This window comes from Lampetra planeri, chromosome 9, assembly GCF_965212315.1.
Source record: "Lampetra planeri chromosome 9, kcLamPlan1.2.h2, whole genome shotgun sequence".
In the NCBI taxonomy this organism is placed as follows: Eukaryota; Metazoa; Chordata; class Hyperoartia; order Petromyzontiformes; family Petromyzontidae; genus Lampetra; species Lampetra planeri.
In genome coordinates this window covers 3,452,142-3,479,877 of record NC_136115.1, presented here as the reverse complement: position 1 = coordinate 3,479,877, position 27,736 = coordinate 3,452,142, and the positions used below count along the sequence as shown (strand labels likewise).

The following is a 27,736-nucleotide window of genomic DNA, read 5'->3' as shown; positions in this document are numbered from 1 at the left end:
CACAGAGCGAATGACATGATACTTCTTGTGCAGCTTTGCCATTGCACGCCTTGTGACAGGCAGACCTGTAGCGTGCTCTTCGTGCAAGACCACTTGCGGTTAATTCTGCGACGACATTGCTCAAGCAGATGGGGGTGAGATATTTTGTAGTTGGTCCCGTCTCTTACAGATCCCCAGGAGGACCGTTTTCCCACCCGTGTGATGCGTAGAGATTTTCACTTTAGTTTTCATTCGTATAAATAGGGACAGTGCATTAAATCTCGTTGATCTTACACTGTAACCTTGGCGTCTCCCGCCACAAAAAAGGCCACGTGACTTCAAAGTAGCCGCGGCGCAGATGTGAATTTGAACTCCAGTCCGGGCAAAAATGAAATAACGCGGTTGTAAATTGAACAAAACAGACCGCCCTTGCTACGGAATGAATAGCAGTCATCGCAATGTTAACGGTACAATTCGTTCAGGATACAATACGTACGGGATACCTACGGTGACACAGTGTAGCTGCTGTCCAATCAATACAGTCCTCTTAAAAGAAGCATTTACTGAACCTCCGTGCCTTGTTGTACAATGTGAAGGTTGCCTTTATTTCTAGCACAGCCATAGACATTTTCTGAAAGCGGAGATCCACTGATTAGAAGAAGAAGAAGAAAGCACAACAAACATACAAACAATAATTTTCCTCCCGGCTCAAGATTTCCATTAATTTTGCCATGTTCGTGATCGGTGACAATGATATGCCTCCATACGAAGTCCTTCATTTGTTCTCTGATTTTTTAAAAAAGCTCACTTTATGTGTAGGTTTCCAAAGACGAACCAGTTACGCTGCAACAAAAGAGAACAAAATATCGTCGTGTTAATGTGAATATACGTGGAGTCTGATTTGCATTGGTCAGACGATGCACCGTTTTCTAACGCAACTTGAACATTCGCTGCAGTGGTTGAAATGTGTTTGAATTTTCGGTGGCTTTCCCATTTGAAAATAGTCATCCTCGTCATTATCCTCATAAAATCTTGAGTTGTGTGTTGTTGTTGTTGTTTGCAATCTATATGCATTGATGTTAAAAATGCTCTGGACTGTTCCATGCAGGGGGACAAGAAGGGTGTGTGCACCTAACCCTCTGTGGAGTGGACGGGAGTGCCTGCGACGAGAAGGGAAAGTCAAGGGATGACCTAAAACCGTCTCCACTAATTCGGCCGTATAGCGGATACAGCTGGGGACTTGCAAAGTGTTGGAGAAAATTTCGATTTAAAGCTTTCGTGACTGCAGGGATTCATCTTCTTGGTTCTTTCGGTAAAGCCACGTAGAATAGAAATAATAAAATAATATGTTACTTTATTATATAATATTATTATATTAATTTATTATATTATTTTATTTTGTTTTATTTTTATTATTTTATTATTTCCATTCTACGCGACTTTACCGAAAGAACCAAGAAGATGTTGGAGAAAAGTCGCAGGTTTTTTGACGAAGGTATCTTTTCCATGGACTTTTTTGGCAATGCTAGAGGCTGGACACGAAGGCATCCAATTGCAACTGTTGGTCCCCTTCTGCATTGGCACTGCTGTCAATAAACACAACGTGTGTCCTGCGTGGGTGGCCTGGGGTTAGAGGAGTGAGGCCAGGACTGACGAGATCCTGGGCACAAATCCAGGCAGCCCAATCGTGGGTAAATTTGCCTCCTCGAGTGTACGAAGTTGAAAGTCTATGTCGAGTCGTCGATGACTGCACGCAAAAACAAGCCGTCCATCCCAAGTTTTTTTTTGCACAAACATTCTAACTTTGAGAATACCAATGTCACTTTCACTACCACTCGGTAAAACTCCCTTGACAGCAGGGCACATGGGGGAGGTGTAGTACTCTTAGTGGCGGAGAGGAGGAGGTCACTTGGAGAGCATCTCGAGAAGTTTGTTCTCTGATTGTAACATTCCACGAGCCGTTCTCAAGTAAGGAGTGATGCAATTGGTCTGTGACCGTTCTCCAGTCAACTTTTTCTGTTATATTTCGATTTAAAGTTTTCGTGACTGCAGGGATTCATCTTCTTGGTTCTTTCGGTAAAGTCACGTAGAAGGGAAATAATAAAATAATAAAAATAAAACATAATAAAATAATTCTCACGACGTTTCGGCCACAACGCAAGCAGCCGTCCTCAGGTGAAGAACAGGTCTGTCGGGAAGACAGCGTCTTATTGCGTCTTCAGACGCTGTCTTCCCGACAGACCTGTTCTGAGGACGGCTGCTTGCGTTGTGGCCGAAACGTCGTGAGAATTATTTTATAATGTTTTATTTTTATTATTTTATTATTTCCCTTCTACGTGAGTTTACCGAAAGAACCAAGAAGATTTTTCTGTTATCTCAATGCATGATGTTGTCAGCACATTGTGAATAAAATGGTGATTTTTTTGTTGTTGTTCTTGTTTAAGAAAGACAAACACTCCCTCCATTATGGGCCAACTAAAACCACACGCTCAACCCACACGACAGGTCCACTGAACTGGAGAGGCCCACGAGTGTTGCCAAGATAAGGTGACACCACAACGCACCATATCGTACAAGAGCCGCCGTATTCGTATAAGTAGATTCGAATAAATATTGTGCGAGCGAGATTCTCGTGTCTCGAATGCGTACGTCGCAAATTATTTCCTGACAAAGTATATTTATGAAATAACGACAGCACAACATGTGAATTAACAGCTTTGCCCATTTTAAATGAGCATTTTTGGCACGCAAAAAAAACAATTCCAGAGCAATTGATGGTATTGAGGGGTGATATGACCTCATCTGTTTTCGTGATCATTTAATTATTCCTTGTGTGACTGGCAGCATGTGACTTGTAAGCGTTATAGGATCATAAAGTTTTCGCAAACTAGAAGACTTAGTCGCAGTTCGCGTCGAGTGAATTTGAAGTGGAATACATTTAACCGCATCATGACCTTGCAGCGTCGTCGTGAAACATGTAACATCGCCGTTACGTATCGTGACAAAAAAATGTCTTTAATCTCGCGGGATCGGGTGTTCGTTTTTAGAACAATAACAACAAAAACAACGACGTGGGACGGATTCACCTTCTGTCAGGTGGCGCTGCGTGCTGATTGTGGTGGTTCCCAGCCGCTTGCTGTGGTACCGTGTCCACCGTGAGGTAGGTGCGCACAGAGCTGCCCAGGGGCAGGGTCTTCCTCCCCTGCAAGCTGGAGCGCATGCTCATGCTGGAGCTCTTCTGCTTCTTCGCCTTGCTCTTGTCCCCGTCGGCCGCGTCGCTCCGCTCGCACGGGCAGTCGAGGCAGGGCACGCCGGAGCAGAGGCGCGAGCACAGCTGGCGCAGGTCGGCCTGGGGGGGGGGGAACACGGAAAACCAGAGAAAAATATTGTTTAAAACCCAATAACCACTAAAAACCGGAAAAAAAATCAATAAAAACCGAAAAAAAAAACCCAAAACCAACTAAATCCAACCCCCCCCCCCCAAAAAAAAACAACAACCGGGGAGCCTCATTTGTGAGCGATCGCCCCTGGTCTTGGTTGTTCTGCAGCTCCCGAAGAAGCTGGGTTGTTGTTTTCTAGATTTGAAGCTTTCGTGACTGCAAGAATTCATACTCTTAGGTTAATTCGGTACTAGTCACGTAGGTAAAAAATAAATAATAAAATAATATAAAAAATTATATAAATAACATAATAAATCACTATTTTTTTCTATTATTTATTATTATTTATTATTATTATTAATTTTTACCTACGTGACTTTACCTAAACAACCCTAAGAGTATGGGTTGTTGTTGTATGTAAAGGTATGGAAGGATGGTAAATATCGTATGCTATTTACACCGCAGTCGCGCTAAAATTGCAGTAACCATGTTTTAAAATGCAACATCTCACGTACTACTGTTTGCACGCTAAAAAGGCAAAGATCCCCCGTATAGCATTCAACAGACTGTTGGGGCAAGTGCTGTTAGCGAGCACCTATTCAGGCTGCCACGGCAGACAAGTGGGTGGGTCGCCAACACCATACCCAGCCGCCTTTGTCTCTCCCAGTGCTGATGTTTACACAACGTCAGGTACCTATTTAAAGCTAAGTCGACCTCACGAAGGCCCATAAACCAGTTCAAATATTCACCACTCGTTATTGAGCATGCGTGGGATTCAAACTGAGGTCACAGGGTTCGTATGGCAGCGCGCTAGTGAGCAAATGCACACGTATACTCAGAGCTTTGAGCTGAAAGTAAACACTTCAATCCAATCATAGATTAAGCTTTTAATTATTATCAATATAACATATGAATGAAAATGAGAACTTAATCCATTTACGAGATGGGGAAGAAAAAAAACCTTGCATAATGATTGCTTGGCAGCATCACGTGTTTGGAGTGTGGCTTCAATTATGTTCTGCTGAACAAAATTAAGGCCCTTGGAAGCCTAAAAAAAACTTAATCCATTCCACATCTTTGTGTGCCCCATCGTTTGACATCGGTCATGATCAATCCACTGCTGGATCAAGGCCTCTACAGGCAATCGCAATCTCTCACCATGGGAAATGTAACTGGTTAGTACATGATGTATCCAGTGACAGCAACTGGGGAAAAAAATACGTCTCTGGCTTTTGAATACGAAGAATTTCGTGGAAGTATGATGCGAGCAACTGGGAAATTCCCATTAAAACGTGGCAAGAAAGTGTTGCAGATGCAATCAGCAACAGAAGGCATTTCCCATGGTCCAAATGCAACGATCAATCTCGCATCTGTGCGGGAGCCGCTTTAACTGCACACGAGCTAATTTCATTGCTCCATCTCCACAGTACCCCCGCAGGCCAATGCTACATTGGTGTTTTTTGCTCAAATGGGCAGTGACGAGTATTGGCCTCAGAGGAGAGAGATGCAGTGATCGTTCATGGTTTTTGTACTTGATCTGTCATTTTGGATTAGCTACAGTTCTGCCTTGTTATCTAACAGTTTCCCTTTCACGCTTCAGCTGCCATCTATTTATATTTTTTTTTATATTATCAGGGATGGATGTGGACCATTACAATAATAATAATGTTCTTTATTTTGCAAGCCGATTTTCAACACGTTTTATAACAAACCTCAGGTATCTTATATAAACCCATTTTGCGTTGTCAATGTGCATTACGGGTAAAAAAAAAACACACACACACACAAACATTTTCCGCGACAATGCGTAATGGGTTTGTGTACGTGATTGCCTTTAGCGTTGAACAAGGTCCCATACTTCACGTGTATCCCTCTCGCCAATACCATCTGTTCACCCACCAGCGTTTTGTTTTAACAAGCCCAGCTCTGCGGTCGAGAACCGACAAAGTTGAAATCGGTACATAATTGACATGCTCCAACATATGGTGCCGGATAAGATTGTCTTGGAGAGCTAAAAGGCTGATGGACTAAAACAACAACAACAACAACAACAAAACCCGCGTGTGTTTTATATCTGGAGACGCAATGGCGCTGTACGTAAATTCACTGAAACGGGTTATTGCGTGCGGTACATAAAGATGGCTAAACTTTACGCAACCACTCTACGTAATTTTTCTTGAGAAGGATGTACAGTCGTTTTGTTTGCAGTTAGGAAATTGTGGAACTTTGCTCGGGGTTCCACAGTATAATGTTTCACGATATGGCACGGCACAATGTACACTTTCTCAACGAGGTGATTGTTCCAATATCGAGTTTTCCGTAACTTTGTGATTGTAGCTCACATTGTATGGTATTGTGTTTTTGTCCTTTGCTGTACCGTCGGTACAAATACATGTTACTCCAAAATTCTTCCATCGCAGATCACTCCGCTTGAGCCTGCTATGAGCGAGCACAAGTAATTATCATCGTGAAAATTAATAACACTAATAACGCGCACATTGTAAACTATGGAAAACAAATGACATAATCGATTAACTACAGTAAAACGGTGGCATCATGACCATCTTGGCATCAATTATTCTAAACAAAAATCACAATGTGGCGATATGTCGTGGAACAGACGATCGCTAGATGCGGTGATAATACGTGTCGTATTATCACCGCATCGGAGCAACCTTACACTTTACTGTAATTGCCTCTGAAACATAAACGTAATTTATGACAGACAGACGAAAACATTTCCACTAAGAAGTCGGGTACAGCGATTCGCAAATCATGCAAATTATAATTTGTCCTGTTAATTCCACGTGTAATAAACTGTGCTTTAAATGGCAGAAAAAATGTAATGCTAGAAACAAAACGCGGGCAGTGATGAGAAAAAAACTGGAACTATTTTGGACACAAATGTAGGCTGAACAACAACAAAAACAGGAAAACTAAAAGTGTTGTTGTTGCTGGTGGTGTTTGAAAAAAAAATGGAAGGATCCAGAAAGGGAGGAAGACCTCACAGAGAATGGGATCGACGACACGATACAGAGATCGGTGCAAGGAAATATGCGGTGCGCTACTTGAGCATATTGACACTCAGAGGAAAGTGCAAACGAATGCCGAAATGTGCGGTGGACAACTACACGCCATCGTGATGGTGATGATGAATGAGAAGAAAGCATTTGACTGCCAACAAATAGATTTTACCTTTGAAACCTCCTTTGCCAGTGGCAAAATATAGTAATAGGTTTTTTACCCTTTCAACTGGTACAAAAACTGACACCTTTATACAAGGCATCATGTTTGCAATAACCACAACACAAGCAGTTGAAGGGGTTAAAACCTATTACTATATTTTGCCACTGGTAAATGAGGTCTCATAGTGTAAATGCTTACCCCGAGCTCTCAATACTCTGATAGTGCGCTGTCTTTGAGTTGTACGCCTTTTGGCGTCATTTGGTCCAGCACCAATGGAGACTAGGCTCTAAGAAAAGCTGTCTCGGGAGTGGACCAATCAACTTCAAGGACAGTGCATATCATCATCATCATAGTTGTTTCTTTTTTTTGCATTTTGACTGCTTGTGTTGTGGTTATTGCAAACATGATGCCTTGTATAAAGGTGTCAGTTTTTGTACCGGTTGAAAGGGTAAAAACCTATTACTAGATTTTACCATTATTCAGAAAATTATGGGTCACAAATGGGTCAAGCCACACACACAGACACAAGGAGTGACGCTGTCCCTCGTCCTCAGTGCCTCCTACGCACGTGCACAGCAGAGAAACCTCAAGTCCCGCATGTGTCGGTCGATGATTTTGACTTCGCAAAGGTGCATTTTTGTGCGTTTCGTATAATTACAATACTGCAAAAAAGTATCTCGAATTGCGCATCAGAATTGTATTGCGCTAAATTTCATTAGCGTGGATGTGTACAATCTTACCGCACAAAAGAGGGCGCAATGTTGTGCACCTGGGTGGAAACCTCCCTTCAAAATGCGGAGGCGCTCTGCCTGGAGAGATTTATGAAGTATGCAATCTGTGCCCATTGTATAATACAGTGGCCACGATAAATCTCTGGCGGTAGAACAGCAGGGGCTCCTGTTTGAGACCATCAATTCAATTCCCGGCCACGGTAGGACCTCACTCTCTGGGGTGACGTAAAAATTAATACGGCGAGGTGAGCTTCGATTGACGCAGCGTTAAACGTGGCTGGTCTACGGAGAGGCGCTCTTCATCACACAGACAGCAGCAGTTCGTTTGTCAATCCACTGCTGGATGATGGCCTCCCGTCGTCAGGGTTGGGATCGAACCCACGACCTTCTGTATACCAGGCGAGGGAGTTAACATCTCGCCACCGCGAGCAATGTCCCAAGCCCATTTAAGAGCTAAAAACACGCTGACCCTTCTATATACCGTGTGTGTGTATGCACGTGTGTGTGTGCACGTGTGTGTGTGTGTATGCACGTGTGTGTGTGTGTATGCACGTGTGTGTGTGTATGCACGTGTGTGTGGGGGGGGGAGAGCGGTAGTGTAGTGGTCAGTGTGCTGCACTATGAACCCGGCGACCTGTGTTCGATTCCCGCTCACGGCCAATACCAGTGATGATTATTTGAACCAGTTTCTGGGCCTCCCCTAGGTCGACTCAGCCTGAAATGAGTACGATGTGTAAACATCGCCAATGGTGGAGACAAAAGCGGGTGGGCGGCCGGGCGTGGTGTTGGCCACCCACCCCCTCGTGCGCCGTGCCGGCTTTTCACAGGTGCTCCTCGCTAACGGCACTTGCCCCAACAGTCTGTGCAGGCTATACGGGGGACCTTTGTCGCGTGTGCGCCGTCGCACGCACCCTGAAGCTGTCGTTGTAGAAGCCGTAGACCAGGGGGTTCCACACGCTGTGCGACATGGCGAGGAAGTGTGAGCAGAAGTAGAGGGCCGTGGCGGAGCCGGGGTGGTGAGGCAGCAGCGAGGGCCCGAACTCGAGCAGCGCTTGGAACACGTTGAGCGGCAGCCAGCACACGGCGAACATGAGCACGATGATGCTCAGCATCTTGATCACCTGCAGCGCACGCAAAGGCAAAGTCTCCCGGCGAGATGTGTTGGCGCCATTTGTTGTGCGTGAACGCCAAGCGGCGGGTCATCTTTTCGTGCGTGGCCGTGCACGATCTGATCTTGTTCAGCTCTCACGCGATTAACGGATTTAGATTTCAACAATTCCTCCCCCCCCTATCCCTTTCCCCCCCTCCCGGTTTTATCCAATGGCGCTATGGTCGTCATGCCGTGGAAATAAAAACATGTCATCCGTTCGGATTTCTCGCAGGGCAGTGCAACAATTGGTGCTATAGAGGTCGGCCCGTGGAAGCGGACATCACAGAACTACCTCCTGCGATCTCTTCCAAGTGACCATCTGCGCCACGCGACGGAGAACAACGCTCTCCCACACCCACTCTGCGTACGAGACAAATGTTTGTCGCATTGCAGTCGAATCGATATTTCATTCCCGGAGCTGGGATTAGCCCAATTAAGCGCACGTTCCCACATGTCCCGCGATAGAGATAATGCCCGTTACATGGCAGTCAAACCGAAGCTGGAATATTGCCATGTGAAGTAAAACAAATATAATGCGATGGGTTTTTTTTAGTGAATTGGTGATCGGGCTGAGACCATTATCTCTCGACATTTGAAGACCCGGCTTCATTATGGGTGAGCTAATACTCAGTTTAAAAGCCAGGATGTGAACCCCCGTGAGCCATCCGGGGTCACCTCGTTTGTCACTCGCTTCTCACTCTCAATGTAAATTTCAATGCAAACAACAACAACAAATCGTGGAGGGGGAAAAAAACAAAACAAGGTGACGGAGATGCGGGAAAAGCTGGACTTGCTGTGAATGGCTTTTCGGGAAGAGCCGCACAATCACCGCACAGCCGAGCCCCACACTCCACCTTCCGCTTGGAGCGCTCCTGGTGGAGCTCGCGGTTGTGGTCGACGTTGCCGGGTGTCCTCCGGCCCCACAGCCGCACGGCCACGCTGGAGTAGGCGAGGGTGAGCACCAGGAGGGGCAGCAGATACGTGCCGAGCAGCAGCGCCACCGTGTAGCTCTGCTGGTATCCGCGGCTCGGCCAGCCTACCTCCAGGCATTTCCCCTTGCCCAGCTGCAACAGCGGGACACGCGGCGCCACGGAAAACGTCGTCGTCGTCGCTGACATACGGACACGCCGACCTCACCCCCTCCCCTCCCCTACCATTGATCCATCGGCTAGTCATCACCATTGATCTATGGGCTAGTCATCATTCATGTTTCATCAACCGTTTGTCACCGACTCGCCCATCACCCACCCATCATCAACTCATGACTTATTCATCACCCAAACATCTGTCAGCCCCCCACCCCCCGCCCGCCGCTCCCCCACCCATTATCCATTCCACCACCCAGCCATCACCCATCCTACTGTCACCCACATACTCATCACCCACCCACGATCACCAGCCAGCGCACACCTATCACCCGTTCAACATTCAAACACCACCAACCTTTAAGCCACCTACCCCCCCATAATCCGTCAAACCATCACGCACTCATCACCACACACAAATCAACCACCCATTCATCAGACACAAACCGATCACCCACCCAAAACTCACCCATCGCAAAAACCATTACAACTTCTTTCCACTCCCTCCTGTGCATCTGGCTGATGACGTTGGGTGTTGTTTCGATCGAGGATCGTGCGACATGGATTTGTTGGTATGGGTTTTTTTTTATTCCACCGTTAATAGTAAAACGTTGGAGCCGAATGATCTTTGCCTTTTAAAGCATTGTCAAATTGCTTGGCGTGGGCGCCTCCGGGTTCGAACAGCATGTCAGGGCACGGAGCCGGCACCGTTGAGACCTTGGGTTCAAAGTTGTGCAGTCACCCGTGATTACGCCGAGTCATAAGGTGCTGCAAGTTGATGGCCTCAGCCCAAGTCACCACTGGGTGCACGAATGGAAAAAAATTGATTTTCCACTTTCTGCGAAAATTCAAATCAGTTTTATTTTGTTGTCACATGAGATGAAACACTCTTTGCCATGGTGAAATTGATCAGAATCAGAGTATGGGCTATGAAGCAATTTTTCACAGATGTCTAGTAAAATAAAAATAAAATATGCCACGAGTCTAATAAAGAAGAGACTTTCAGAAGTGGTTGCGCGATTTAAATTTTCTGACGCCATTCTCTGACACAAGGCGGTGAATTTGCCCAGTTTAAAAAACAGTCTAAATGCAATTGTATTCGTCACGTGACAACATGGTGCCAACAGCACATTTTGGAATATAATTGGAATTTTTTTTAAAAGCGAAAGAAGCATATCTATGGAGCACCTGCACTCTTTCACAATTCAGCTGATTGCCTGCTGAATATCTGCTTGTGTTTCATTCTCTTGGGATGTTGGCAAGTCACAGAGGAGACCAAAGTGAAAGCAGTGATTTAAAAAAAACCCCAAATGATGAGGGAGAGATTTGGAGATTGGCCGAGCCTTGAGCCGGTCACGTAGAGACTCGAGAGAAGGCCAGCAGCAGAAGTGTTTATAAAGGGAGGAAGAAGGCCGGAGGAGGAGGTGGATGGAGTGGATGAAGGTGTGAGGGCAGAGGGGGGGGGGGTACGTCACGAGGGAATGGAGAGAAAAAAGAATGTGTGGCGAGGAGGGAATGTGTGATCTTGAGATTCATCGCAATGCATTCGTTTCCAGCGAAGGGAATGAAACTGGTGACAGCTTGGGCCTTATCGGGAAAAAAACAGCTCAACAACACCGCGTTTGGTACCGAGGCAGTTTGAGCCCTACCAATATAAAACACGCGTTCGGAAAAATATGTATGCATAATCTTCACGCATTTTGTCTCGTCACTACTGGATGAAGGTTGTCCCGAACACTCCACGTCCCTCGCAGCCCAGTGCGGCTGCCGTTCGTCGTGCTCTTGAGCGTGAAGCGATCTCATCGCTCCATCTCCACGGTGAGCGCTCCCTTTTCGGACGCTCTCCCTCCTCTCGCTGCCGTTACAACTCCGGTCTTGTCCACCGTTAGTCAGCCTAACTGGCGATGTCTTTTGCCCACGAAAACAATATGACGGTCGCGTAAATACAACGTTTAATAGGCCAATGCATTAATGGTGGCATAGGTCGTACGTTACAAACGATTTTAAACTCTTAAGCTAAACATTTTGGGGGATTTTACCAGGTCAGGCCCACTGAGCTAGAAATCTATTTCTCAAAAAGGATTTGGCCACACATAATATCTCAACGAATTGGCTTATCACGTGAGAATGTATAGCATTGACATACCACAAACGCACGTTTCTAAATGTGGATTGAGAACGCGGAGAACCTAGACAAAAATCCACACGACAACGGGGAGAACACGCAAACTCCAAATATACAGCAGCAGGCGTCAGGGTCGAGATACAAACCCACGGCCTCCTGTACACCAGGCGAGGGGGTCAACATCTCACCACCGCAGCACTCTACAGAGGCTGTTAAAATGATGTCTACCTGCATGGACAATGTTGTTTCATTGCGGTAAATGCAATTAGGGGAGACTAAGATCCAGGTAGAGTGTGGGTAACGTGACCTCTTCCAGCCCAGCAATGTTGGCAAATTGCCCCCACAAAATATCAGCACTCTGCTCGCAGTGGTGTTAAAGACCCAGCGAGGGTGGATATTTCACCCTCAATTCACAATCGTAAGATCAGCGTCGTTATTGGCCATTCTCCGCTGACGCCTTTACCACATAGGCAGTGGCACGGCGTCGTTGGTGGCACGTTCGGAGCTTGCTGCAGTGGCCGCCCTGGTGATGATGACTGCGGGGGTATTATTAGCCGGAGTAAATATGCGCCGTCTGCTTCACGGTGGATGACAAATGACCTCGTGACGTCAATCTCCGTACTAGGCGGTTGTTTTTTTTCTGGCGTACAACAACAAAACAAAAAAGCAAAATTCGGAAAATGAAAACGTTCTCAAATGTACGTGGCAGTCGCCGGCCTCTTCTCAAATGAACTTGGCAAGACCCTCGTGAAAAGGAGTCCTGAGACTCTGTGTGGCTTTTCTGGGTCAACAAGTATAACACGTTAATTTAAAGGTGAGAATCAATCTCGCCACGTATTCCTGCGGTGAGAAAAATACACTCCGGCGTATAATTGCGACAATTAAACTATTGCGCGCAGTTATCGAGCAACCCACTTATCCAAATGCACGCTGGGGTCAAATGCCCCCTTGCTCTTGGTTGAGGTGGAACCCTCGGGGGAAGGGGGGGGTCTAAAATTGCAGGAGGCAATACCTCATGGCGTGTACCGTAATGACTACCTCGGTGATGAAATACAAAAAAAAAAGATATTATTCTCATTCGGCTCGGAGGGTTGGTCGGCCAGAGAAGGTCACAGCTGGCTCTGTGGCTCTGAGACCGCACCTTCTCCCAGGGAGGTGGATGGGTTGGGAGGGAGGGAGGGAGCGAGCGAGCGAGGTGGACGGGAAGGTGGGAGGGGTGGGATCACGGAGCGAATGGGGCATGTGGCGGCAGGGAGAGCGTGAGCAGCTTTAGAGAGTGGGCGTGAATCGTGAGTGTGTGCGAGACGTGGATCGGTGTAGGGTGGCGGTTAGCGCTACGCTGCGCTACGAAACCCGGCGACCTGAGTTCGAGTCCCGCTCACGACCAATAGCAGTGACGATCATCTGAACCGGTCCTGGGCCTCCACCTCGGACGACTAAGCCGCCCAATGAGTACCTGGTGCGACGTATAAACATCGTCACTTTGGGAGACAAATGCGGCCGGGCGTGTTGTTGTAGTACAGAGTTAGACTGATGGCCTTAATCTAAGTTGTCTTGTGGTTGTTGTTGATTGTTTGACTTGCATCCCACTGGGATTTTTGCACACAGCGTTGGTGTACGGTGTTTTTTCTGCAATATTTTGCTGTCTTTTTTCTTGGATTTTATGTTTGCACTTAGTCACATATTCACTTTAAGATGGTTTTTGTTCATGTTTTTGTTTGTTTGTTGCGGTTGCACCCGATTCAAGAGCCGAATGGCTCACAGGGCTATACCTAATAAATGAACTTGAACTTGACGGCCACCCACCCCGTTCGTCTGCTGTGCCGGCCTTCATAGGTGCTGTCCAACAGCACTTGCCCTCCCGCCCCAACTGTCTGTCAAAGGCTCATGCGGGGAGGAGGAGGGAGGGGGGGGTCTTCATCTCGTGCGAGACTCACCCGAGAGATGCCCAGTTGCACCGACGAGATGCTGATGGACACGGCCCAGATGAGGGCAATGAACACCTTTCCTCTGGATTTGGTCATGCGCGAGTGTAGCGGGTGACACACCGCGTAGTAGCGGTCGATGCCGATCGTCGTGAGCGTGTAGATGCTCACGGACACGGAGAGGGTCTGAAACGCGAGGAAACATCGGGCGAAGGTTGTTGTGTTTTTTTCGATTTAAAGCTTTCGTGACTGCGAAGATTCATCTTCGTGGTTCTTTCGGTAAAGTCACGTAGAAGGGAAATAATAAAATAATAAAAATAAAACGTAATAAAATAATATATTATTTAATAAATTATGTTTTATTTTTATTACTTTATTATTTCCCTTCTACGTGACTTTACCGAATGAACCAAGAAGTTGTTTTTTTTTGTTTTACTTCCAATGTTGCACCCTCGGCTGCATCCGAGATCCCTTCCCGATGTCTGAGATCCCAGCTGCTACGCTGCCGGATTTTAAGGCGAACGCGTTTTGTAAAAAAAATGTACTTAAGAGGACACTCGCCACTTTTGTCAGCGCCCAATGCCTTCGCAGCAGCAGGCACTTTTTAGTAAAACTCAGTTGAGATGCAGCCGCATAGGCAAGAGAAAATAAATGTGGTTTTCAGACGAGAGCCTAAAAAATAAATGTGGTTTTCAGACGAGACCCGTAAAAAAAACCTCGACTGACGGAGCATCTTTCGATGTAAAGCTTTCGTGACGGCAGGGATTAATCTTCTTGGTTCTTTCGGTAAAGTCACGTAGAAGGGAAATAATAAAATAATAAAAAATACAACATAATAAAATAATTCTCACGACGTTTCGGCCAACAGACAGACCTGGTCTTCATCTGAGGATGGCCGAAACGTCGTGAGAATTATTTTATTATGTTGTATGTTTATTATTTTATTATTTCCCTTCTACGTGACTTTACCGAAAGAACCAAGAAGATGACGGAGCATCCCTAACGGACTGGGGCGAGGCGTTTCAAGAACGCGGCGCCTAACGACTGAAAGTTTCATCGCCCACTGAACGCAGATTTATCCCGCTACATGTAGCACAGAGTGCTACATGTAGCGGGATAGCGTCCTGCTCAGCGACGCATTATTTTTCAGGGAAGAGGGCAGCCGCCGTAAGAATAACAATTGCCTCGGCTATTCAGACAGGGCAGTGGCATCCTTTTCATCTGGTTATTTGTGACAGAGCTGGTCACCAAATATATTAGTTACAACAGTGTATTGAGATAAGGCACTTACTGATTATTTTCTTAATAAAGCGCAAAGCAATGCTCACCGAGTATTTATTTTTCCTTCGTCAGAGAAACTATATTAAACTTTTCTAAATCAGCTTTTCGCCATTAACATATATATTGCATCTTAGGTAGCAGCAGCAAGATAAATCCTGGTTTCGATACACGTGCAACAACAACAGCAACAAAACCTGCAGTCTACTAATCTTCGCAACAACCAAAAACAAAATGGGGTTAGGAAGAGATAGGAAGCGAGCGACCACGGTCATCTCTATAAATATTTCCTGAGGATTCTCTCCTCCATGGAGGTCTGCATTGCGCGGAGGTTCGAGACGACCCCCCCCCCCCCACACACATTAGCCCCACGCGCTTTGCAGTAATCATTCTGGGTAAATGACACGTGATGCTCCGAGTCACCGCGTGTCACCCCCCCACCCCAAGCCCCCCCCCCCCCCGAGACGACTGAACGTGCGGCAGTTCACTGTTATTGGCGGAACGTTTTAAAACGCCACGCGTCTCTTGACATTCGCGGTGGACCCCCGGCTATTGCACGTGCAATTCGATATATATATTAACACCCGAGGGGAGGGAAGGGATTTTTTTTCTCCTTCATTCTATTTATTATTATATTCGTATTATTATTCCCGTTATAAATTTACAAGCGTTTACGCGCGCTTATTGACAAGCTGCCATGAAGCTCTCGTCAACCGCTCACGGCCCCCTGACGCCCTGGGGGTGGAAAGGGGGGGGGGGTCACTCGTCACAACGAGTGGGGAAGCCTCCCTCCTCGTGTCTATTTACTCTCAAGTCAGTGGGGGGGAGGGGGGCGACGTGGGGGGGGGGGGGGCTGGAGGGGGGTCTCACCCCCGCGTACCCGCACCCGGCGCGCCTCGGTCACTCGCCTGCGCAAATCTCACGAGGGGGCACAGCAGGGCGCCGAAGAGCCAACTCTGCAGCAGCACCTCGGTGAAGGTGAAGGGCAGGCAGAAGAGGGCCATCGTGAGGTCGGCCAGCGCCAAGTTGATGAGGAAGGCCGAGATGTCGGTGCGCGCCCGGCGACCCAGCGCCAGCACCCAGACGACCACGGCGTTGCCGGAGAGCGCCAGCACGGTGGCGAGGCCGTAGAGCGCGATGATGACCGCCTGCCAACGAGGGCCCACGATTGGCTCCGCGTCCTCGTCGCCAAAGACCCCGGTGACGTTCGGCCCCGTGGAGCTGTTCTCGCCGATGTCGCCGACGACACCGAAGACGCCGTGTGGCAGCGGCGCGCTCGACGCATTTCCCGGCATCTCCATTGTTGGGATCTGAGCTCACGCACGCGCACGTAGGCGAAGATTCCACCACCACCACCATCACCCCCCCCCACCAACCTCCACCCCACGTAGCCCGTGCAGGCTGTTGGGGGCAAGCGCTGTTCGTGAGCACGTGTGAAGGCAGGAATGGCGCACGAGGGGGTGGTGTGGTCAGGAATCACACCCGGCCGCCTTTGTCTCTCGAGTGGCGATGTTTTTACAACATCGCACCGGGTACTCGATTGAGGCTGAGTCGATCTAGGGGAGGCCCAGGACCGGTTCGTACACACACAGAGAAAGATGCCCCATGTAGCTGTTGAGGCAAGTGCTGTTCGCGAGCACCGATTTAAGGCCACCACGGCGCATTGAAGGGGTGGTGTGGCGGAGACACGGCCGGTCGCTGTTATCCAGCTAGTGCTGATGTTCAAGCGCTGCACTGGATACTTATTTAAGGCTGAGTCGACTTAGGGGAGGCCCAGGACTGGTTTAGATCATCCCCACTGATGTTATCCACAGCGCGGTGCGCTAACCGCTACGTCACTGCTCCACAGCGGACACGCGCACAGACGTGCACACTCGAAATGTCACAGTTGTCATGTGGAGAAAAAAAGGCAAGAATTAATAAACTTACAATGACTGGTCCCGTAAATTCTCCTCCCACAATGTCCATTTAAGTCGAATTATAACCATTTAAAATTATAAATCACTTTCTGCAATGTTCACACCGCGTCCGACCCACCCACCATTAGAGTGATTGGGTGGATTTCATTTCACCAGGAATACACTGAACATTGCCTTTGACTTATTCGAGGACGCCTCGCTGTGGCACGAGACGTCTACTTCGTGGCTCGTGCTCGAGGTGTTTGGCAGTTGCTGAGAGCGTGCGTGCGTGTGCGCGTGTTTGCTTACTGGGTATAAACAAGGAGTGCCTGAAGAAAACCCCACACGCGTAATTGAAAGAAGAAAAACACTCAGAAAGGTCAGCAACCCACAATTGCCGTTCTGCTTTCTCTCCGGGCACCTCCCCTGTCCGGTGCGGGGCAATTAATTGATTACTTATTTACGGTTACAACCATTTGCTCGGGAAAGTTCGCGTTGAGTTGAGTCTCAAGACTGTTTTGTAGGAGGATCGAGCTGGCAGGGCCTGGCCCGAGGAGCGCGAGGTAACGTGTCTACCAGACGTCTGAGGAGCCCAGACGGGACTGCAGGTACTGAGGACCAAGGCCAAGGGAGAATAATACTGGTAGGAACCTCCTGGTTCCACCAGCCCACAGGGGATTATTGCGTCCGTCCGTCCGTCGTGCATCCAAAAATGGGAGGGGTGGGGCTGGGTGGAGAGGGGAGGGTGGGGAGGGGCTGGGTGGGGAGGGGCTGGGTGGGGAGGGGCTGGGTGGGGAGAGGAGGGTGGAGAGGGGCTGGGTGGGGAGGGTGGGGCTGGGTGGGGGGTGGGAGGGGTGGGGCTGGGTGAGGAGGGCCTGGTCACCCCGTGGTGCCCTTACAAAACTCAACGTTTAACCTACTCACGCCGGCTTGTGCCCGCCCTCACAGTCGGGCATATTTGCGGAATACACCACGCCGCTGTTGACCCTGGCCATTGACTGAGCAACCCAACGTTCCTACCAGCTCCCTCCGCAGGAATGTGTTGACTTGGCTCACCGATGACGAAAACCATCTCAAAAAGTGTCCTGTGTGCACGCGTGTGCGTGTTGTGCTGTCGGCATCGCGCTATCAGGCGGAGAATCTATTCGGAGATCTTATGGAGCGGTGGAATCTGTGTGTGTGTGGGATGTCTGAAAAAGATTTCGTGACCTTTTTTTGGTGTTTTTTTCTTTTACGCAGCTGGGGGAGTGGGGGTCGCACTTTTCCACGCACTCTGCAATGAGATTGTCAAGGCACATTTAACTTTTTTTCATTCTCAGAACTGGGATTTTTGTTGGCGAATGAGGTAGGAACCCAAATATAATGATGTATTTGTTTTGCAGCGATCGGCTGGAAAACAATCAGCTCGCAGTCCAGTTCAATCACGGGGAGAGCTGGCCACAATCATAACCCGGAGCTCAGTTTTACCAGCTCGCCACCCAGCCACCTCAGGGGATCGGATATTTCTAGGCGTTCGGCATGAACACATTCCTGCGGAGGGAGCTGGTAGGAACGTTGGGTTGCTCGGTCAATGGCCAGGGTCAACGGCGGCGTGGTGTATTCCGCAAATATCGCCGACTGTGAGGGCGGGCACAAGCTGGCGTGAGTAGATATAACGTTGAGTTTTATAAGGGCACCACTGGGTGACCAGCCCCTCCTCACCCAGCCCCTCCCCACCCTCCCCTCTCCACCCAGCCCCACCCCTCCCATTTTTGTATTCACGACGGACGGACGGACGGACACAATAATCCCCTGTGGGCTGGTGTAACCAGGAGGTTCCTACCAGTAAAATGTAAAGCAATGTAAAACTATAGGCCGACTCTGCCGTATGAGTAAAACCAATATATACTCTTTTTTTAAATGTCCGATTAACATCTTTTGAAAAATCTGATTAAAGTAGCTATAGTCATACACTTGACTATATTTGTGTTCTTGTTTTTTTTGCTTTGTATTCCTTCTAGACCTCCATGATAATTAACATCTGCCTCTTGTTTTTCGCATTTGAGATGTCCTCAACTTTTCTGTTGAGCTCCTCGTCCGCACGTCCGTGCGTGCGTACGTACGTAAGCACGTACGGTTGAACTTCTTTCGCACCGTACGTACCCCAACCGTGCGGGGGAGAAGGGGGGAAAGGGTTAACAAAAAAGAGGAGAGGGTGACCGCTTCCCTACCGCCGCTCGCCCAACACGCAAGGCTGGAGATAAACCCTTTGCTTCGTGATTACACGCGGTGGAATTTTTTGTTGTTGTTGTTGTTGATCCTCTCGTGATCACTGCCTGGGTGTGTTTTTTTTACAAGAGCCAGACAGCAGCAAGATTAGTTGGGGTGTGAAGTTGACAAATCATATCCAAATAAAATCTCGCCGCACGTCAGACTTGTATATATTTGTATTAATGCCCTGCCTGTTCCCTATCGCGCCGCTATGGTGCTTAACCCAGTTTCGTCTATACATCTTTCACGGATTCATTTTTTTTTACATCGCTCCATAACACCCTTGGCTAACGTAGGCGACACAGGGCGGAGGATGGGGGAGCGGTGGCACAGCGGTTCGCCCGCTGCGCTGTGAACCCGGCGACCCGAGTTCGATTCCCGGCCGCAGACTAACATCGGTGCCGAGCGATATCACATAAAGTCTTGACCAACCCTCCGCTTCGCCAACCTCCAATGACCAGCATGGTGAAGTATGGTCAAACAAACCCTCGACCGAAGCGGTGTGGGGCGGATTTCATGCAGCAGCGGATTGACCTGGAGCTGTATATTTATTTTCAAATTTATTTATTTATTTATTATATACCCACAGCATGCTGCGGTGGTGTAACGGTGAGCACCCTGGACTTTCAGATATCTCCGATTCGATATCTTCCTGCGTGGCAGATAAAAAAAATGGCCCCGTTAAAGTTCCCTCTGCCTCCATCCATCCAGCAGTAGATAGGGTTACACCGCAGTTAGTCAATCGGTCGGTCGGTCGCGTGCGGTTGTAGCAAATGGGATCTTCACATCGATTCCGTATGTCTGGCTGGTGTGGAAGAGTAGGCCAATTACCGTCTAAAGGTGGTATCAAGTTCCTTCCAGCTGAGGCTGTTCTGACAGCTGTGGTGTAAGCAAACAATTGTGTGGCTGTGTTAATATCTCTGTTTACCCAGCATGTATAATATCCTTAGGCAGCATGATCATAGCGCTGCGTGTGTAGTATTTCTGAACAAATGTGCATCGGATAGTATTCTAATGCATATACACAATTTTTAAACGATGACACGAACACACGAAACGTGCTCGTATGCATTTAAAACACGTGTTTTGTCTGATTTGGCACGTAAAATATAATTCAGACGGTAAGTGTGGATTCAAAAGCCATTAAATGTCCATAAAATAATATTGCTCGATTGGTGCACAAAAAACCAGCACATCGTGCATGATAGTGTGCGTTTAAATATGTCAGTTTGACACGTTCTCTAAAAAAGCCTAAAAAAGCCAATTAAAACGGCAGCTGTGCCCTGCTGTTCCCTGTGAAAGTCATTCGTCCTTTGCCAGGTCTATGGTCGATTTTGGATTATACCATCAACATGTACGGTCACCTTTTTGCCAATAAATGTGTCGCTTAAGGTAATAATGCGGCAATAACAAAAGCACACAAGCAGTCGGTCTTTTATGCCACTGGGCACCCCATTGCGTATACACGAATTAGTATCGAGCACGGCACAAAGCGATATTACAGCAGTGCAGAAGATTTGGACGCACAAAGGCGTACGGAGCCATTTGCAAATCATTACCCAGGTGGCTCATGGCACGGAGATCTCACTGCACTTTTGTTCGCACGCAGGGAAGCACCTCAAGGAGTTTGGTGATTTTTTTCTTTCTTTGGCACCCTTCGAACAGCTTCGCGGGCTAAATTTCGATTTAAAGCTTTCGTGACTGCAGGGATTCATCTTCTTGGTTCTTTCGGTAAAGTCACGTAGAAGGGAAATAACACTGTCTCCCCGACAGACCTGGTCTTCACCTGAGGACGGCTGCTTGCGTTGTGGCCGAAACGTCGTGAGAATTGTTTTATTATGTTTAATTTGTATTAATTATTTTATTATGTTTTATTTTTATTATTTTATTATTTCCCTTCTACGTGACTTTACCGAAAGAACCAAGAAGAAGCTTCGCGGGCATTCACTTCGGATTGGAAGCAACCAGCGGTCTCCCAAACGCACCGTGGACACAACTCAACCGAGCGTTGAGTGGTGGGGTGGGGCCGCGTGAGACAGGTCACGCTGCGTGCGCGACGAGACGAGACGAGATGCGTGATTTGACCCCGAGGAGGTCGGGGCATCGCGGCAAGGGGGTAAGCTTCTGCCGGTCATTGCCGACAAAACGCAACGAACCGCGACTCCCACGCTCGGGGGTGGGTGACAATTGGCGTGGCAGGTTTACACGGTGGATACGCGTGGTACATGGAGGGGCTTCTTTTTTTTTAGTGTTCTTTCCTCGTGACGTTTTTGGGCGGATTGCAACAGGTCACGAACTGATGTCGAGTTGCAATACCCGTCCGACTGCTTCGGGAGTGGCCGCGCGTGGAATTTGTTTCAGGTCGCCGTTTGGATGATCCGATTTTGTCGGTCGGGTCAGAGCAGCATAGAGAGGTGCTTAATGGCAGCCTCCTCAAGAAGAGTACCTCGAGAGGCAAAAAAACACTCACACACACACTCACACACTCACACACACTCACACACACACACTCACACACTCACACACACACTCACACACACACACACATTAGGAGCCGTAGACGCCCCTGACCGTGTTGAGCCAGACGGCGCGATAGCCCCCTTGAAAAATATTCCGAAGGCTGTCGATTATATACACGACGGCGTCGTCATTAATACATGCAACAACAACAACAACCGCCATTCGCCACTAAGTGGCGGTGACGTCACCACGACGCTTGTGCCAGGCTATGTGCACCTTGAGGCCACGTGAAGTGTCGAACGCCCGCTGGCAAGGAGGTCACGGGGCAGACCTGCCACGGGTCGACTGACTGAGATGACCGAGATGACTGGCTGATGTACCACCTGTGCCCCCTACTGTGCCAACTTGCTGTGCTTTAGCCACCCGGCTCGTTGTTGTGAGCGTCGCTCCTTCGCCCTCCGTTGTGAGGGTGTTATGGAGCGATACATGCACACGCACACGCACACGCGCGCGCGCACGAGAGTATGTGGAAAAGGCCACCTCACAATTTTGACAGCGTTGATCCACAGACTAGCAATCACTGGACAGCTGAGACCGACAAAGGGCGATGCAGGGAGCACTGCCGTGGGCTGTGTGGGTCATCGCACAGGAGGAGGACATATACAGACAAATAAACATATACTGTATCCTCCAGAGGAAAATGTTTGGCAAAAAAATCACACGGGGGAAAAAAAGCTCCTGTCACAAAGCAGGGCTCCAGATGATTCTAGATTTGAAGCTTTCGTGACTGCAAGGAATCATATTCTTAGGTTTTTTTCGGTAAAGCCTCCGAAACGTCGTGATTTTTTATTTTATTTTATTTTTATTAATTTTGATGTTTTACCTACGTGACTTTACCGAAAAAACCTAAGAATATGGCTCCAGATGATGTTTTGGGTCTCGTAGGCTACTACCAATGGGGGAGCCACGATTTTCAGGTAGGGGGGGGGGCAACCCCTCCAGCAATGAAAAATGATAGAGGAGTTGTTAGTGAGTAAGGACTTGTCCTTTGGTTTTTATTCGACGCGTGTGCGGCGATGGCGCAGCCATCGATCGAGGGTCGAATTCGAACCGCGTTGTGTGATCGGCATCGCGCTCGCTGAAGGTGAATGCCTTCAGGGAAGCCGTGTGCTGTATACGCAACTGCGCACAATTCTGTGAGTCACTTATAACCGTTTTGCCGTTACTTATTGCCAATTATGGACTATTGTCCTATCATCTCATATAGTCCCTGGCACATAATAATATGCTACACAGCGGCAGTGGGGATCGCAAAATGCCGATGTATTACTAATAAACCCCAATGATCCGATCTAAATGAGGGATTTCGATCGGATGGTTGGGGGGCATGTGCCACCCCCCCCCCCCAACTGGCTCCGCCAGTGGCTACTACTGTGAATCCTTAACCTTGCATACATCTTCAACCTCCTAAAAGATGAAAACTAAGTAAAGGGTCAATAAAAACCGTATCTTTTTGGGGGAATGTGTGCTCAAAGTTGAGTTCTGAGACTCTTAAAATGGCTCTTGTGTTGCCGCAGATTCCTCTCGTGAAAGAAAAAAAACCTGCGACTGAGAGAACGCTCTTGGTGTTGCAAACCGATGCGTCACAGCGTGGCATTGGGTGGGGGTGGGGGTGTACAATAGTTCTCCAAGAATAGTCAATCTGCATTTATGTTCGGGACTCATTATTTCCAGTCATCTGTCTAATTTCTCGCCACAAACTCCCGGGGAGCCGAACGGCACTCGATCACCGAACGGGAGTTGCTCGCTTTCGCGCGACGTTCTGCAAATATATCCGCTCTTGGTAGGGAATTCATCTCGGGGAAAGATCACGAGCGCGTAAATACTCACCGCAGGGCAGGGAGGGAGGGGATGGGATGGTGAGGCTGATGTGGTGGTGCAGGTGGCAATACAAGAGGACAGTTTGGGTACGGACCTCGTTCGTCGCAGCAAAGTCCGAGTTTCCGTCCGCTTGGAACACGTGCTCCATCGTGCTGCATGGAGCCAACGTCGATCTGACGTCAATCTGACGTTGGCTCTTCGCTTCCGAGGGAGGCGACGCCGAGGGCACCAATGCGCGCTCGTATTTTAACCGGGCAGTGGTATACCACATTCAGTTAACCGTGTGCGGTCGACGTGTAGCTGACTCGGTCAGATGGATTTATTTTTATTCGCCAGCAATTGCGAGATCCTCGTTAGCGTGTGAATGGATCTGGTTTCAGGAGAGGTTAAACCAGTCAACGCTCGGTTAGATGGGGAGGGGGGTGTGGATACTGGGTTTGACATTAGGGTATAGAGAAGAGGAAGCTTTCGAACCAAGAGGCAGGACAATTGCTCCTCTCGAGATGGCTTCTCAGAACCTCTCCAGGCCGCAATAATTACCAGCAACGATTGACACCGGAGCCAGCTGGCATCGAGACCCAAGCAACGCTGGGCACTTGGGGAAGGGTTCCACAGTAGACTCGAGCGCTTCCCAGACCCGCACAGCCAGTGACAGCTTACATAACGACGGGTGCCCACCATGCAGTTTGTTGTGTTGTTATAAGTGAGAAAAGTTTTCCCGTCTCTCCCTCCACCCAACCCCTGCAACCTTTGACCTGTGGTTGTCGACGATCGAGTGCCTCCCTCCCTCCCCCCGAGCTGTAAAACTGCGGGCTGTGTGCCCACAAAGTTGTGAGGTTCACCGCGCGGGTGTCTGGCTGGGCACGCGCAGTACGTGAAGGGGTCGGCGAGACCCGCAGAAAGCGGAGAAACGCTGGGGGTGCCAGGTGAACGGGCGTTGAATTTGTTTCGCACCGCGCTCATCGGAGGTGTGAATGGTCTGAAGTGCACTGACATGTTTCAACTGATGCGTGGCGCTGTAAGTGGCGACATCAATAACGCTGGTTAACAAACAAAATTTTTTTTTTCTGGCCTGGACTTTTGCAGCTGTTTTAGACTAATTTCAGGGTGCCGATTCCAAATATGATCTCAGATTTGCTCTATCACATCTGATTTTTATGCTATCGGCATACCCCATTTTCATTGATTTTACCCGAAATTAACTCTGTCACTTATGATTGTAAGTTGTTGCGAATCAGTGACTGCTTTAGTGTTAAAATATGGTGCTGTATTTTTAGGATAGTGTGTTTATAATATAATTTTATGTAGATATCCACATTTATTTAATATTTTTCTTCCGCAGTTTTTATTGAAAATGCAATCTTTGATATCTCAAAAACCTGATGTGATAGACAAAAACTGATGCCAGATTTGGAATCGGCAACCCAAAATTACCTTAAAACCGTTGGAATACCTTATGCCAGAAAAAGTGTGTTGATCAGTGTAATAATAATGCTACTAGCAACGACACTGTGTGACCATGGAGAGCGTTCAAGTGTCCTAAATGCTGCTGTTATAATACATCGGATGCTCAGGCATTGGGGGGCACTAACGCTACCACGAACCGTTCATCGGATCCAGGGTGGCAACGAGACGCAACGTCGACACACGTCTTCTTGGTTCTTTCGGTAAAGTCACGTAGAATGGAAATAATAAAATAATAAAAATAAAACATAATAAAATATTATATCATTTTATTATGTTTTCTTTTTATTCATTCATTATATTATTTTATTACGTTTTATTTTTATTATTTTATTATTTCCCTTCTACGTGACTTTACCGAAAGAACCAAGAAGATGAATCCCTGCAGTCACGAAAGAAGCTTTAAATCGAAATTTAGCCGACACACGTGCTGAGTGTCTCCATATTGTGTGAATACGCAAATCACAGTGTTGTTTGGATCGTCGGACTCGTCACGCCACGGAATGCACATTCGATCTGGGTCACGTTTCGACGAGGTCACATTTTAGAGCACGCGGCACAGTTGTTGCTATTTCCACTGTGGGATTTTGTTTTTTCGTCTTTATTTTTTTTGTTTTTCCGGAGGTGCGATGCACGAGCATCTCCCTCGACGTTGGTGAGAGTGGAAACGAACTGCTCGAACCGTGGCGCGGGGGGGTGGGAGGGCATCTCTGGTATCTGGTTTTGTAAGCGCCCTTGCTGCTGAGCAAACAATCACCGCCCCGTGCCACGAGTCACTCTGGTGAAAGCATAATCCAATCTGGTGAAACCATTTGGGGAAACCATTTGGTGAAAGCATAATGCAATCTGGTGAAACAATTTGGGGAAACCATTTGGTGAAAGCATAATGCAATCTGGTGAAACAATTTGGTGATACGATTTTCAACTTTGTCCGGGTGACTCACTCCGACATGGGAAGCGATCCTAGCATACGCGCCAGTCTGCAATAACCAGTAATTAGTCAGACGCTAGTTTGCACAATAGCAGTGAATACGTTACGTAAACACGCATTGCGTTTTCGTGTCTCACTTCAACTGCTTTAGATGACAAATTAAGTGGGGAAGGTCTGAGGTGCAACCAGTCATAGAACACAAGTCCTACCACGATGGCTTACATAATTAAAACTGAATAATTGATATCCACACATGCAATGCATAACATTTCTACTCATGCGCACAACGCCGCGTGTTTCATTTAAATTAAATTGACTTTGACATGAATAGCATGAATCACAGTGTGAACCCAAAACATCGCACGATGACTTAATAATAACTTATATTTGACACCGATGCCCAAAACATTTATCATAATGACTTAAAGCTTTCGTGACTGCAGGAATTCATATTTTTTAGGTCTTTCGGTAAAGCCACATAGATATACATTTTTTTATAAGGTCATTATTTAGATTGTTTTTCTATCTACGTGGCTTTGCCGAAAGAGCCAAAAAATATTCATCAAAATATAGTCTGTGGCCAAATCGACAGGACCATGCCCAGTCTTATTATATCTCAGAAGGTAAGCAGAGCTGAGATTGGAAAGTTGTTGGATGGGCGACCACCGTGAATACGAGAAGCGTCATAGTCTGCTGCGTTTTTCTCTCGTGGGGCAGTGCGGACATGGAATTATGGTCAAACAATCCTTAACACCGAACGGCGTTGGCTTAAAACCTTAATGCACCGGTGAAATTGACGGGAAAAAATGCCGTACGCAAACACTACACTCGACACACATAAATACCAAAAGGAACTTACCTCCGAAATGTCACTTTGCAGGCGAAAATTGACACCAAAGTTCAACGGGAAATGGTCGGGCGCGAGCGAGGTCATTTAGCAAGAAGAGGTTTAAAAAAGAATCATGAAAATCTACTTGATGAACATTGGATCGATAGAGCGCGATTGTCACACCGCTTCGTATTGACGATTCAAAAGCACGACCTAAGCCTCTGTCGCACACAGTCTGTGCCGCTTGCTGCTCCGAGGCAGAGCCGCTCTCGAGCTCTGCCTTTAAATACAATTACTGCCACCCCCTATCGCTCCCAACCACTACCGCCTTTCCCCCTCCTCCTCCTCCTCGCCCCAGATCCTTTATGAATGAGGGACGCTCATTCACAATTCGCCACTTGCAGATCTGCGTATAGGGTGCATGGTGTAAATACTGGGGGGGGAGGGAGGCGGGGGGAGGTTTCCACGCAAGAGAGAGGATGAGCTGTGTGGCGGTGCTGGTCTCTTGAATATTATTTTATAAAATGCGTCATTAGCGTATGTACGATTCATGGCGGGATTCGTTTCCAAGCAATCTTTCAACAACAACAACAACAAAATATTCCATCAAAAAGTAGCGTGCTTGTTGTTTAAACGAGGCCACCTTTTAAAATGTGGATCATCAGCACCATCAATTAATATCCGTGTTGGTACATTGTTCTTGATATCGATTCTTGGTCATTGTTAGCACGTGTGGCTCGAAACGTGTGATCGTGGTTCCAATCACATTTTTTATTCGATTCTAAAAACTACGTGCGTAATACAATGATCATTTATCCAGCAGTGGATTGACCATGACCAATGCGGTTTTATTTTTTGTCGGGCGTGGATTGTTTCGGTTGTCTCGGATTTTAATGTGGCGATGCGAGTCAACCCCCGCACCCATCAACACCGTCGCATTCCGCTGTAAGGGATCGACTTGCGCTCGATATGTGGATCAATTATGGTGAAGATGAGACCCAAACAGGTGTGTGTGTGCGTGTCGCGAGATATCCGACAGATCTTTAAGGCTTCTATGGTTGTGAAAGAGACTTTCAAATTAGTCCGGAACGATCTTGTGACATCACTTGTAGCGAGGTAGAAAACATAATGACCTTGGGGGCTGCAGTTATTCTGTGACAAAAACGCGTTACAGCTCGTCGGAT

General features: G+C 47.7%; 1 protein-coding gene across 1 annotated transcript; it reads right to left on the bottom strand.

Moving 5' to 3' along the window:
• Positions 1–561: 561 nt before the first annotated feature.
• LOC144720746 (RYamide receptor-like) lies at positions 562–26,769 on the bottom strand. The gene is made up of 7 exons (XM_078597773.1): positions 26,583–26,769; positions 15,748–16,149; positions 13,574–13,747; positions 9,281–9,490; positions 8,188–8,397; positions 3,066–3,328; positions 562–822 (listed from the first exon to the last, which is right to left on the bottom strand). The coding sequence occupies exons 1-7, from the start codon at positions 26,655–26,657 to the stop codon at positions 789–791; spliced, it is 1,368 nt and encodes a 455-aa protein (XP_078453899.1). The 5' UTR covers positions 26,658–26,769; the 3' UTR covers positions 562–788.
• Positions 26,770–27,736: the final 967 nt, after the last annotated feature.

Excerpts from the sequence above, each read along its gene's own strand:
- LOC144720746 (XM_078597773.1), bottom strand. The coding sequence starts at position 26,657 with ATGACCTCGCTCGCGCCCGACCATTTCCCGTTGAACTTTGGTGTCAAT. Across the intron at positions 8,398-9,280 it reads AGGAGCGCTCCAAGCGGAAG|GTGATCAAGATGCTGAGCAT; the intron begins GTGGAGTGTGGG and ends CGTGCGCTGCAG. Across the intron at positions 3,329-8,187 it reads TCTACAACGACAGCTTCAGG|GCCGACCTGCGCCAGCTGTG; the intron begins GTGCGTGCGACG and ends CCCCCCCCCCAG.